General features: G+C 38.8%; 1 protein-coding gene across 1 annotated transcript in view; it reads right to left on the bottom strand.

Moving 5' to 3' along the window:
• MBTPS2 (membrane bound transcription factor peptidase, site 2) overlaps positions 1-4,507 on the bottom strand; it is a gene marked incomplete at both ends in the record, with an annotated part of 29,588 nt that extends 25,081 nt beyond the window's left edge. The window contains one exon of the mRNA XM_079544441.1: positions 4,433-4,507. Coding sequence (XP_079400567.1) covers positions 4,433-4,507 — 75 coding nt within the window. The remainder of the gene's footprint in view (positions 1-4,432) is intronic.
• Between the last annotated feature and the right edge of the window lie 8,765 nt (positions 4,508-13,272).

Raw genomic sequence — 13,272 nt, 5'->3', positions numbered from 1 at the left:
AACCACCAGACCAGGCTGCCCAGAGCCACATCCAGCCTGGCCTTGAATGTCTCCAGGGATGGGGCATCCACAACCTCCTTGGGCAACCTGTCCCAGTGTGTCAAAACCCTCTTTGACTCATAGGTGTGACATATAGTACAAAAAGGTATGCTACTGCTTTGAGTAAATCACTGCAGTTCTAGGATTATGAGAGAGATTGGGTATTCAGTAGTATTTATCAAATAAGATCCTTATCATCTTTATTATTGTTACATCACTTTGAGTGATTTTTTAACTGTCTGGATAGAAGGCTACAAAAATGAACTTTTATGGTATTTCTTTTCTGTATATTTTAGTAAATGCTTTTAAAATTGTAGTAAAGAAAAACACATTCTGTTGGCACTAACTTGTTTCTAATATTGGTAAGATGCGGATCAGTAGTGGGAGTATCCTTTAGCAAAGGTAAAAATGAGGTCTACTTTTCAATCACAGACTATTACTGAAGAGACTTGAAATATATGGTCATACTACCAAAAAGGCAGAAGGACTTTAAAATTACCAACCTGTTCTGCAATTGCAATTTCACTGATAATTTTACAGCTTTTCAAGATACTGTTGGTATACCTTCCTAATAGTTCCAAAGACTTCTCCTTACATTTGTCTTTGTAATGAATGCAACCTATGGACTGTATAATTAATACTTTATTGCATTAGTACCCAGTATTATGAATGAACAGTAGCAGTTTTGCAACTGCTATTATATAATATACGGTGGTGGTTTTCTCAATAGTCCTTTCTCAGCCTGCTTTCTGGAAGATAGTATCAGAAAGCCAAAGAAGGACAGCTTTCCCTAGAGGTTAAAAGAGAAATCTGTAGCTGAGGAAAAGTGTATCAGAGCAGAAGTGTGTCTGACATAATCCAGACAAGTCTTCAGAGCTGTCTGAACGATAGCATTGCTCCTGAGTTTCCCTACGAGAAGCAGAACCTACTGAAGATGTCAGGAATGTGCAGTTCACAAGAGACTCCCCTGCACCCCTAGATGGATCTTCACAGGTTCCTGGCTGCCTTCCATGGTTCTTGAAACAAATTTAGAACTTGCCAAGTTCCTTGCACTACTTCTGGCCTTCTGTGGTGGTGGCAGGAAACAAGCAGGGTGTCGTATCTTCTACAACCATACTCATAGCTTTTCTCATTTTGTTGAATTAATAATAACGTACACTAAAATTTACTAAACTAAAAAAATAGTTCAAGTAACAGTCTTCCATGTTATTCTTTCTACTCGTATGTTTCTGTGTAACTTCCATCTACAACTTGATTGATTTTAGTCATATTTTTGTTCAGTCAGCTGAGGACAACCACAGAAATTTTTGTTGTAATGTATCCCCTAGTCAATACTGGTCAGTCATTCCCTACAACACTGCTAAGTTTACTATCCACAACCACGTCAGCATTTGCTAGCCTACTTTTAATAGAAGAGACGACAAAGAATATCACACTTTTACAAATAACACTTAGGCCAGAGAAACAAAGAAAAATGCCTTCTCATATAATGTATCTGGTAATTAAGAACAAAAATCTGCATGACATTAAATACATCTGACATGAGAAATCATCTTTTGCAAATTCAGTAAACATATGTAACCCATTCAGTTCACATAGGATAAAAAACAAAACAAAACAAAAACAAAAAACAATCCCAAACACTCTGAAACCTAAGCAAACAAAAACCAACCAACCAAAAAAAAGAAACAAATAAACAAGCATTATAATCAAAAAAAGAGATCTGGCACTTCAAAACTATCTGTTCTCTTAACCACATACAAAAACATCAACCACATTTCCCCTAGAATTTCCACTAATGCATCCCTTCAAATTCATTCTAACCAAACCACAGCCCTTCTCTACTAGCAAGGCATAAACAAATTAGCAGCTCTTAATGAGAAATGCAGGATTCTTCAATAATACATTTGCAAAGAGACACAAAAAACAACTTTGGTTTGTAAATGGTATTCATAATCACTAAATGACAGCATCCCTTGAAACAAGTTACTACATTCTTTTCAAAGTGTATTAAAAATCTCTATGCAAACTTTTGCTCCTTCTGTTCTGAGTCCAATGATCACAACATTGCGACATGCACCATCTTGCCCTGGTATGAGGTATGTTATTACCCTTTGTTTCATCTCAATCCTCCTCCACAGACCTGGGTTCAGCTTCTCTAACTTGAACTCTAAGTGATCTCTGCTACATTAATTTTACTATAAAAGCGATACCCTTTTTATTTATGCAACCTTTCAAATTAATGACCGCCTACTAAATACTCCAGGAGCTCCATAAATATCTGCCAGCAAGCAGGAGCCCTTAACATTCTTTTGTGCTGACAAAGGCTGTTCAAGAGCCCTAGACCATTTCAGCTTCCTGACCTTAAAAGCTGAAGGCTCACCTCGACTGAATGGGCCTAAAGCATCTTTTATTTCTGATATCAGAAGGAGGGACAACCTTCTACCCTTTTCACATCACTGGTCCTTCAGGCAAATGGGATGACTTAGCATGCTGGGGAGCAGCAATTCAGGGGTCTGCCTAAGTGACACCTTTTTGTAAGATCCAGCCTTCACCAGGAAGCTTTCTTATTTATCAGTGGTTCAAATGAAGAGCAGCAAGAGGAATTTTCCAGAACCCAGCTTGAGTCATTGTTGATTTGCTAACACAAATGTACCTTGTAGTTCAAGCAATATTAGGTGAGTTTATTTGTGCAAAATGTCATTTATACACATAGCTCTGCCTTTCATATTACAGAATCCCAAAGAGTGAGACTGTCTAACAGAAACACTTGAAATCGAACAAAAATAATAAGAGATCAAATTAAGCAAGAGACATTGCACGTCTAAAATGTTTACAGAATAAACATGAAGTTACAGCACATATCCTCTTGCCCAAAACACTATCAGTATAATGAACAGAAAAGTACTCCAGAAGTACTTTTCCCTCATGTTCTGTATGTCCTTTTCATGCACTTACACTGAAAGAGACTGGAGATCTAGGCAGTTTGCTACAGTTGCCAGCAGTTCAGAGTTAAGAGTGTGTTGGGAGATTTAGAGTACTAGCAATAAAACAAACATGAGTTTCCTGATTACATAAATCTGGTTATTTAATCCATAATTTATTTTGGCTGTGGTACTTGAAACTTAACAGATCTACCAGCAAGATCTACTGAAACCCAGCAGCTCCCACATACTTCCAGACGATTAATAACCATTGATAACTTGTAGCTAAAGCATCAAAGTTACAATTTAACTCCTGGACATTCCTGCTTGCAAGAGCATTCCTGGCATTCCCCTTTCTTTCTCAATATGAAGTAGATACTAAATTGCCCCCAAACAATGTAGATTTTTTTTTTCTCCTTTGCTGCGTCTAGTTCTCAGAGAAGAACTGGCCCTTTTTACTTACAAAAAGGAATTATTTTAACCTCTAATTCTGAAAGAAAATCTTCCAAATCTCAGATATACAAATGGGTCTCAGCACCATGCTGTAAGAGTCTGCTATGTGAATTCAGTGATTGCTTTACAGCCCGAGATTTTTCATCAAACACAAAGCTGCCACCAGAAGAACATCAGCTTGCTGACTGATCCTCCTGATAGTTTTTAAAGTGTCTCACTCACTCAGGAGCACGTTCTTCTTGTGTTCAGCCAATTCTCTAATGTGTTTCCAAGTAATGTTGTGCTTGTTACCAAATACCAAAATTATATATAGATATATTTAACATACACATAATATAGCCTCGATGCATTAAAATCTGAAGATTAAAACGTACAGATTAATATTTGACAACTAATGGCTCTCACCGTCGATTGTGTTTGTAAGATCCAGCCTTTGCTGCGTTTGCTTTACGACAATTAGCAGCAGGGGGAGCTACTTAATTTTCCAAGGGTCCTCACCAGCTAAAATAGCTTTCCTTATAACATTTTTCCCCGTGTTTCACACCAGTGACAAAACGAACATTTGTTACTTTGATACTGCTAGGCCCTATCCGTACTTGGTAGAAACAGAGCAGTTCCTGGACTGTAGCATCAATTTCAAAAAGCATGAGAATTCTAGGTGGAACCTTTCGTTTTATATTTTCCTCGTATTTCTTGTGCCACCGCACCTCATAGTAGGAACAGCGGGGCAGCGCTGTGGGCCCGGCGGCCTGAGGCAGCCCTTAACTTTGATTGGCGGGACACCGCGGGTAGCTTCAGGTCTGCAGGGCCCGCTCAGGGGAGCGGCGGCCCCTCGCGGGCGAGGCGCGGACCGTGGCCGGCCCCCGAGGAGGGAGGGGAGGCGGGGAGGCCGCTGGCTGGCGGCGGTGCCGGATTTCGCCGGCCCAGAAGGGGTGGCGGGGGGAGGGGAGAGGAGAGGAGCGGCGCTGCTGACCCGCCTAAGGGCTCCCGGTGGGCTTTGCGCCCACAGCCCTCACCTTGAGCAGAGTATCCGCCAGGTAGATGGCGCACCAGCCCCCCAACACGCACACCACCACCGGGATCGGGATCATTGTGGCAGTCCAGCCGGCGGTCGCGGCGGCTCACGAGGAGGAACCTCTCGGAACTAAACCTGTCCCGGAACCTTTCTCCATCGGTTGCATTGTCCGCACGGACACTTCCGGGATCCGTATCGAGATTGGGCAGGCGACGCCGTGACGTCACGGCACTGGGGGAGCGCGGGGATACGTTGTTCCGCCCAGCGATGCGCGTGCGCAGAGAGGCGCAGAGAGCAGAGAGGCCGGCCGTCCCGCTCGTGCTGAACCCGGGCATGACCGCACCTGCGCGATTGGCTCGGGATGGGGTGGGAGGGGCAATACCGAAGGAGACCCCGGCATGCCCCGCCTTGCCTTAGGGTTGGCGTTCCGTCTGTGTCGCTTTCGCAATGGTCAGGAGCATGGTGTGCCATGAGGTCACGCCTTCAGAACTCACGTCTTTAACTCAAACCTTGAGCGCTAAAGGCAAACAAGTACAAAGCAAAGAGTAAGGAAAAGTGATACTTATTAGCCTGTACAAATGGTGACATTTGACCTCTTTTCCCCCCCACCCCCCAATCTTCCCCCCCCAAACTGAATAAACGAAAACCACTGTTATGCTTTCAATTATCCCATTATTTCTCAAAAGTTCTTTTTAGCAATGAGGACACCAGTGCTGGGGGAGCCCTTTGCAGTTTGTGGTTTCCAGTTCACCTTTCCCTGTGTACAGCAGATATATTTGGCCTCTGTCAGCACTCAGGACACATCTACTAAAAAAAACTCACTCGCTTGGTTCTTCAGCTCTGATGTGTTGGTCTGTGGGTTCACAGGCTGAGCTGTGGAACAGCTGGGAGTTCATAATGTCAATCACAATCTGTATTTTCCACACAGAAAGCTTTGCAGCAGTTGTGTTCTCAAGAGCTCTACCAGTGTCTGTGCTTTGAATCCAACAATAAGCTAAGCCTTCCCTTTGCTAGAGTTTAAATGTTTTAATGCTGTTTTCCAGTAATTTCCAGCTCCTTCTGTGTTCTGCACACGTATTGCTTCATTCTGTCCTTCCCAAAGCGATCTGCTGAGGGTTTTCCTTGCTCCCACCATCCGGAAGAGCACCTCAGCTCCGAGCTCCTGGGCTCTTTCCTGCTCCCTTTCTTTTTACTGATAACATGGCATTGCTAGGGAGCTGATACACGGGAGATGGGTAGGCCAAGCATTCAAGGGAACACTAAATCTAGATTTTAGAATCATAGAATCATAGAACAGCCTGGGTTGAAAAGGACCACAATGATCATCTAGTTTCAACCCCCTTGGTGTGTCGCCAACCACTACACCAGACTGCCCAAAGCCACATCCAGCCTGACCTTGCAAATTTTATTGTAAGGTAGAGTCCAGCTCTGACCAGTCACAAGGGACTGGCCATTGCAGGGGCAAAGGAGAGCTGGTAATAGACTTTTGGCCTCTCTTGTCTTCTGCTGAATTTGTCTTCCCTCTCAAGCTGGAGGTGCTTTTCCCACACACTTCAGATTTTCTGTTGTCCTTAAACCATTACGCTTATATAGGATCTTTTAACTGATGCCTCAAAAACTGTGGAAGGGCTTTCATTCCAAGTAAAAACAGAAGAATTATGGGGAATGTACTCAGCCCTACATGCAATGAAAATGACCAACATGCATTAAATATAAATATACAACATTTATTCTATCTGTGGTCTTTGGAAGCAATAATGGACGCTCACACTTATACAGTTATGAATATTAGTACTTAGAGTGTTGATACAGTCTCTGTATGAAATCAAGCATACAAAAATGGGCTCAGTGCCCTAAAAGATCCAGTCAATAAACAGCTTCTGCAACATTATTATACATTTTTCTTCAATGTTCACTTAATATACCATACAGAATACAGAATTGAGTTTTATTGAGTTTGCACTGAAATTGGCAGTGCAGTTAAAAAGGAATGTGACTAAAATGCACAGTCTGTGCTTTATAGATAGAAAGTTCACCACAATAAATCAAAGAAAAATGATAATTTTCTGGAATGTATAAGTATTGAGTGAACTAGAGCACTTTTAGCCCCACTGCTTTTACTCACATAACTTTAGTGGTAGTTTACTGGTGGCCAGAAGGCAAAATTAACCCTCGTTCTCTTAGAATGAAACCATTGTAGACTGTAAAGTGTTACAGGAGAAATTGCATATTGTGTTTTTAAAATGAAGGTTTTCAAGATTTAAGATTTCTAATTTAAAATTATTTAGGAGGTAGCAGAAATATTGATACATGCTTTTTGCTACCACTTGTTTTTCTTCACATTCATGTACTACACTAAAGTAGTGACAAAAACAAAAGACAGTAGTTAGATCAGTGTGTAGTGTCTGTAAGTCATCAAAATGCTGACTAACTCTCATAGTTTTAGAAGTTACAGCTGAGGTGTGCACTGATGGGAGGGCACGAGTAGACTTCTAAAGGGTGAATATATAAGAACATTAAAAAACGGTATACATCAGTCATCATGCAATGTTAAGTCCATGCAAAAACTTAAAAGGAAAAATTGATAGTATAGCAATAGTGATTAAATGTAATTAGGCAAGTAAATACCAAACAAAATTTGTTAATAGTACATGAATTAAGATATTATCAAAAGCAGTTAGTGAATTAATATCATGCACATCTTTTTATAGACATAACAAATATCTTTTTCTAAAAATAATTATGAACATATCTAATAATGAATCTCTTCGACTTTCATTTATATTACTGAAGTGGATAAAGAATTATTCAGATTTTGTCACGCTGGATACATGACACATTGCAGGCTAAAAATAAAATTACAGTCCTAGTAGTGCTTTCAAAAGCTCTAATGTATCAGAGGCTTGCTGGGCCTCAAGGAAATTGTGCCTTCTCACAGTTCTTTATTGGCTCAGACCTAAAATCGGCTAAATGTGTATTTTGCCGGTTTGAGATCAATACAATCAGAATGTGACCTGGTTGGAAATGTGTTTGAGCCTTGAGGACTACAAATGGGCTTTTAGACATGTTTTGAGGTGTATTTGTTACTAAGTTGCTGGGTTTTGAGATGAGCTAAACAGAGGAAAGGAAGGCTGGAACAAAATGTGGCCTTGATTCTGCATTAAGATCCTGTTTTGACTTGAAATGAAGGACTGGACTGCTTTCATGGAATGCATGAATGCTTGCAGAATTTCAAGCACAGAGAAGGATGCGTACAAGAAAAAATAAATGGGTAAAAATGAAATGGGTGATCCATTAAGCATGTATGCAGGATTGGCTATTGCAGCTGGAAGAAATGTAAAGATCAGGGAAAAGAAGAAATCTGACGCATAAGAGATAAAGAGACTGGCACCCTAGAGAAATATATAGAGTGTTGCTTATAAGTGTTTGAACAAAAAACACTCATCTCTTCAGTTGCTTTACTAGAATTGTTATCGAAAAATCTCAGAATGTGGAAAAAATTCAGTAATGAGAGTTCTGTAGTTATGTAATATGCACGGTATTTTAAACTGGAACCCAAACAAGGAAAGAAAAACTTTTGACCCTTGCTGTGCTTAATGAGCAGAATATCTTACATTTTAAAAAAATATATTTTATGTTCCAATTAAAATAGAAAACAATCTTACTTTATTCAAATACAAATGAGGTCAAAGCATTCTGTTTAGTTGCACCATTTGTTTGCATTTGTTAACCTGTGTACCAAAGTTACATCCTGGAAGTGTGGGACTTTGATATTTAAAACAAATGAAATCGGTTCTTAGGTTACTGTTTATGTAGACAGTTTAAATAAAGGAAAAGTACAAACATTCATAGAAACATGCCTTTACTATGTTTGTCTGTTACAAAGAGTAGTTGTATATGCTTTTTCATCAATTGTTGATTACTAGTTCTTGATCTATAACAAAAGGTACAGATCTTTCTTAATTGCTATCAGTTCTCAGCATTTATTGATCTGTCATAATTCTTTCAGGCACATCACAACTGAAATTGATTGAAAAAGGTCCTCCAAAGCAGTTGTGCTTCAAGGAGAAATGGGCATAAGACTAAAAAATAACATCAAAACCCTGAAGGAAATACAGAGTCTTGAGATCTGTAGCTCGAATGTTAATCTAGAATTAAATTCTGTATTAATAATAGTTTCGGGCTTCCACTGCTTGTTTTAGATGGTAGTCTTGTTTGCTAAACTGTTTGGCTTTGCATTCTCTGCAGTTGTTAAGACTTTACATATGAGGAGAAGCATAGAATTTCTACTGCAGAGTAGCTGTTTAGCATTAGTTTTTGTGCTGGGATACTTCTGTGATTTTATGAATCCATCCTTGAAAATAGATTTATCTAAACTGCAGAAAACAAAGGGTTCAGACAGTGAAGGAGGAAAGCACACATGGGAAGATAACGCCAAACAGCTGTTGTGCTTTTCTGTGCTTTAAATTACTTGTGAAATCCCTAGGTACACAAATCCCTGTTCTACTGCAGCGCAATAAATAAATAGTTTCCTTTTAATGGGTATCGTTTCATGCTCACTGTAACCTGAAATAAACGCACGTGATAGCATTAGACCTATCTAGTCTGAATCCCAAAAGCTGCAGGGCAGCCCTGAACCCTAGGGAAAATACTGCACTATCTTGTGTAAGTCAAAGTGAGATAACACTTTGAAGAAGACAAAGCCGTTTTTGATTCACTGTTAAGCAGATATACTGCTTGAATCACTTGTATTAACCTCTGCGTATAAGGCATTTAGCTGTTCTAACAGGAAGGTCTTGCACAGGAGGAACGTATGAGGTTTTCACTGTCTGCCTTGCCTGCACAGAAGGCTGAAGTAGCTCCTGAGTCACTTCAGCACAACACAGCACTCACTGGTTTTGTTTTGTCTCAAGGATCATGCTGCAAGCAGCAGCTGTTTCATGTCCACTTAGCCCCCAGGCAGCAGATAAACTGAGTTTTGCAATTTCCCAGTACTACAAATGCCCCCTGCCTCTTGTCATTCTATGTGCATGGGGACTGCTTGTGACAAAACCACTGTTTTGCCTTACGTAAGTTATTGTATGTTAGGAACCTGAGCTAAGGACATTTCCTCTTCCTTGATAAATCATCAGTTTGAAAGTTGGTTCTAAGTAAGCTGTGAGCATCTTCCTGTAGCACTCAGAATGCAAATATTATATTCTAGCACCTCGCTGACAGTTGGTGGGCACAGGAAATACAGAGCAACCGGCAGTTCTCAAAATTCATATTCAGGACAAATGATTTTCAAGTACCACTGTTAGCTCCAGCCCTTGAGAATTGAACTGTGCTTTGAAGGGCTACCCCCTGTGTTGCGCAGCCTGATGTGAATGAATCAAGAGGCTTAATATCTATAGCTTCTTTTTTGAGGGTCTTTGCTATCCTTGGACAGAAGATAATACCAGTCTGCAACCCTGCTTCATATAGGTATAAAGTAATACATGAAGATTATAGAAAATACTTTGGGCGATTTCCTAACAGAAACTGTTCATACTATTTTTAACACCTGAGATTTGATACTGTGCTGAAAAGCATCATTTAGAAGTTATCAGCTGGAGAACTTTAGTGATCTTCCTGTGCCAACACTGATTTCTGTTGACAGTTTTTCTCTGAATGATTGCAAAGTTTGTGTGGCAGGAGATTGCAAATGACTGGAAATGTTACTGCATCAGGTCTGATTCAATAAAAATAAGGTTTGATATAGATCATGTTTGACTGCTGGATATATAGGTATGACTAGTAGATTTATTCATATCTTCACCACAGAAAACATTCATTCTTAATTATCTTATTTTTTAAAACTTTGGAGATATGAGAAGCTCAGGATTTTTTTGTTTTTCTTATGAGTCATAGTAACTAAGATAAGTATTTTTATATTGATTCAAACTTGAAAAATCTTCACACCTACAGTTTATCAATCTTCTGCTTTTATTTTCTGTTCAGCAGATACAAACCAAATATAGCAACTGATCGATCATGTGTGATTCAGCAGCTTGACGAAGTTGTCCTTGAATTTGGTTATTTTTTATCTGACAGCGTTAATTTCTTTTTAATGTCCTTGATATTCTGCTTCCAGTGCATTGCCTTGTCTCCCTCATTCTGGATCCATCTACCTAGCCAGGGAGATTTTTCACGTCTCAGCCATGCCTTTTTTTGCTGCCACGTAGATGAGGAATCTTTTTTGTTTTCTTTGTTAGTCCTTTGCTGAGTGCCCTACTCAAGTCATTTGCTCCAGGAGCAGGAACATGTGAACTGAACACCTTCAAAACTGGAATTTAATTACATGCTTAAGAAACAAGTACATTGCTTTATATGGTACTCAGTCCCTAGTTCCTTTGATACATCTGTATCTAGCTCTTGTTCATCTTTGGACTAACTGGACAGAATGGCAAAATTCCTTTCTGTATGTCTGGTGAGACTTCTTAATTTGACCACTGAAGATGAGAGGTAATATTGTTGAGCATATGTAATCAACTGATGATTTAATCAACTGCATCAAAGAAGTCTCTTAGATACTACAGGCACATTTGAATTATCCTCATTTGTGAAAATGATGGATGGCCCTCTGCCCATAATTTCATTAATGATTCACTTATTTCCTTTTTTTTTTTCTTTAATATTCAAAATTGTATGTCCAGAACAAAATCTGATGGTTCGATGTCACGCTTTTTGTATCATTTCCAAATTATGCTGAGTCACTGTAACAGGATGTTTACACAATCAGCATGTCACTTAAAATTCATACTGCCCTCAAAATCTGCCAGTACTTCTGCTCTTTATTATGATATCAGCTTCTACTGGCTGAAATTTCCCAGGAGGAAAATGGAAACAAATCTGCTATTTTTATGTCATCATCACATTTCAGTTACTCAAAGCATGTACGAATTTTACAGAACAAAAAGCAACAGAGAATATAGCTTTTGGGGTAATTCGGTGGTCAAAGATGTAATGTTCTAACATTTGTGAGGGTTATATTCGTAATGCAGTTTTTAGAACTTAATACAAGTTCTTAGGTGATGCTAACAAAGCTATTAAAAGATGCTGGAACTCGGAAATTTAGAACAAGGTCACTGGCAGCCTCTAGTGAGACCATCTTCTAATACAAGGCTAATTATTTCTTGATGGAATAGTCTGTGATAATAATCACCATGCTTTTATGCGGAAAAGAGAGAGTGCATGAGCTGAATTGATATTCAGCAGCTCAGAAACGTCACAGAAACAAAACCAGAAAATTTAGATATGTTTTTTTATTTTCTGTCCATTAGATAATAGCAAATATATTTGCACGCTTTTCTAATGCCATTCATTATTGAAACAGGCTGGTGTTATTGTTATTGGCAGAGCTGTACAAGTAGAAACTCAAAGTGATGAATTTCCCTGGGTACTAAGACACATGCAGATTAGGGGAAATTGGGAAGAATAAACTGTACCTCAAATAATATTTCTTTTGACGCAGCAGTTGAGATTTGTGAGTCTGAAATATTGGATTTACAGGTATTTTTGGTTTAAGACAAGAGTAAGAATTGGCTGTGAGAATGCCAAGTTATTGCTAGCTCTGGTGTATATATATATATGTATATATAAATATAGTTCTTGTTGTTCTGTCTAGCTTCATATGATACCACTGCTAAAATTCTCTGTCTTTCATCAAGCTTCTGTGCCAAATAGTTGTTAACTGGAGTACAAAACTCTTTAATAGGGGGAAGGGCCCAAATAGTCAAATAAAATTTGTGTGGGTTAGAAAATAGAGAGTTCTTTTTTTTCTCCAGGATCCTCTAGGTTAGTCCTCTGATAAATTGGACTGATAACAGGTTCCTTATTTTTAAACCTTAGTCATTATTGTGATTTTTTTTTTAATATCAGTAGCTTCCAAACCTATGTGTATTGAAGGAGGAGAACAGTTTATCTTGCACTGCAAAGAAAACTTGCACTCCTAAATCTTAATATTCTTTGCCAAAAAATTCAAATAAATATAATTAATTAACCAAATACTTCATACTCTCGTTCCGCTATTTTTTGCCTAGCAAGAAATTGTAAAAGAGTTACAAATAAAATAATCAAGCAAAGCTTTATATGGTCAAATATATTACAATATGCCAAACATACTAAGGTGCCAATTGCTACTATCCAGTAAACTGAAGGAAAGCTCTAGGGATATATTTGTTAACTTCTTACTGTAAAGAAGTTTTATTTCATGTGAACTGAGGGTGTGGCTACTCCTTTGTTTACTTGCATTTTTATTTGTATTACATTGCTTGTATCACACTACAGTATTTTGAACTATAGGAGAGAAATATTTTTCTTTCAGGAGCCTCAGGGAAGTTATATCTGTGCTCATGAGATTTCTCAAAGGGCAAAACATTTAAATAAGCATATTAAGTAGTGACAGACTAAAGAAACAATTCTGACATTACGCAGTGAAACATCCCAGTCAAGAAGAAAGATACGTACACATTTCTGTTAACCATCAACTTTGTTTTCAAAACTAATAAGCTGTTCCAGCATGTTAATTAGACAAGCTTCTAGAAATGCAACAAAAGTATATTTTGATCTGTATTGGGATTTTCCTACTTCAAATAATTACATTACTATGTCTTTTTGGATCTTTGGACATAGGACAATAAGTTTACATACTGTGTGTCAGTGTACTGTTATCTGGCCCTAACACAACATGCAATTAGTCTGTCATTTGAAATGCACCTATGTCTCATGATTTACTTATTAAATCATTGGCTGCACGTATTTCGCAGACAAATCTGCAAGTCATGGGGCTGTGCATCCTAGTGACTATTAAAAGGCAGTCAT

The sequence above is a fragment of the Tetrao urogallus genome (assembly GCF_951394365.1).
Source record: "Tetrao urogallus genome assembly, chromosome: 1".
Lineage (NCBI taxonomy): Eukaryota > Metazoa > Chordata > Aves > Galliformes > Phasianidae > Tetrao > Tetrao urogallus.
The sequence above is the reverse complement of the archived record's forward strand: the minus strand, read 5'-3'. Positions and strand labels throughout refer to the sequence as shown.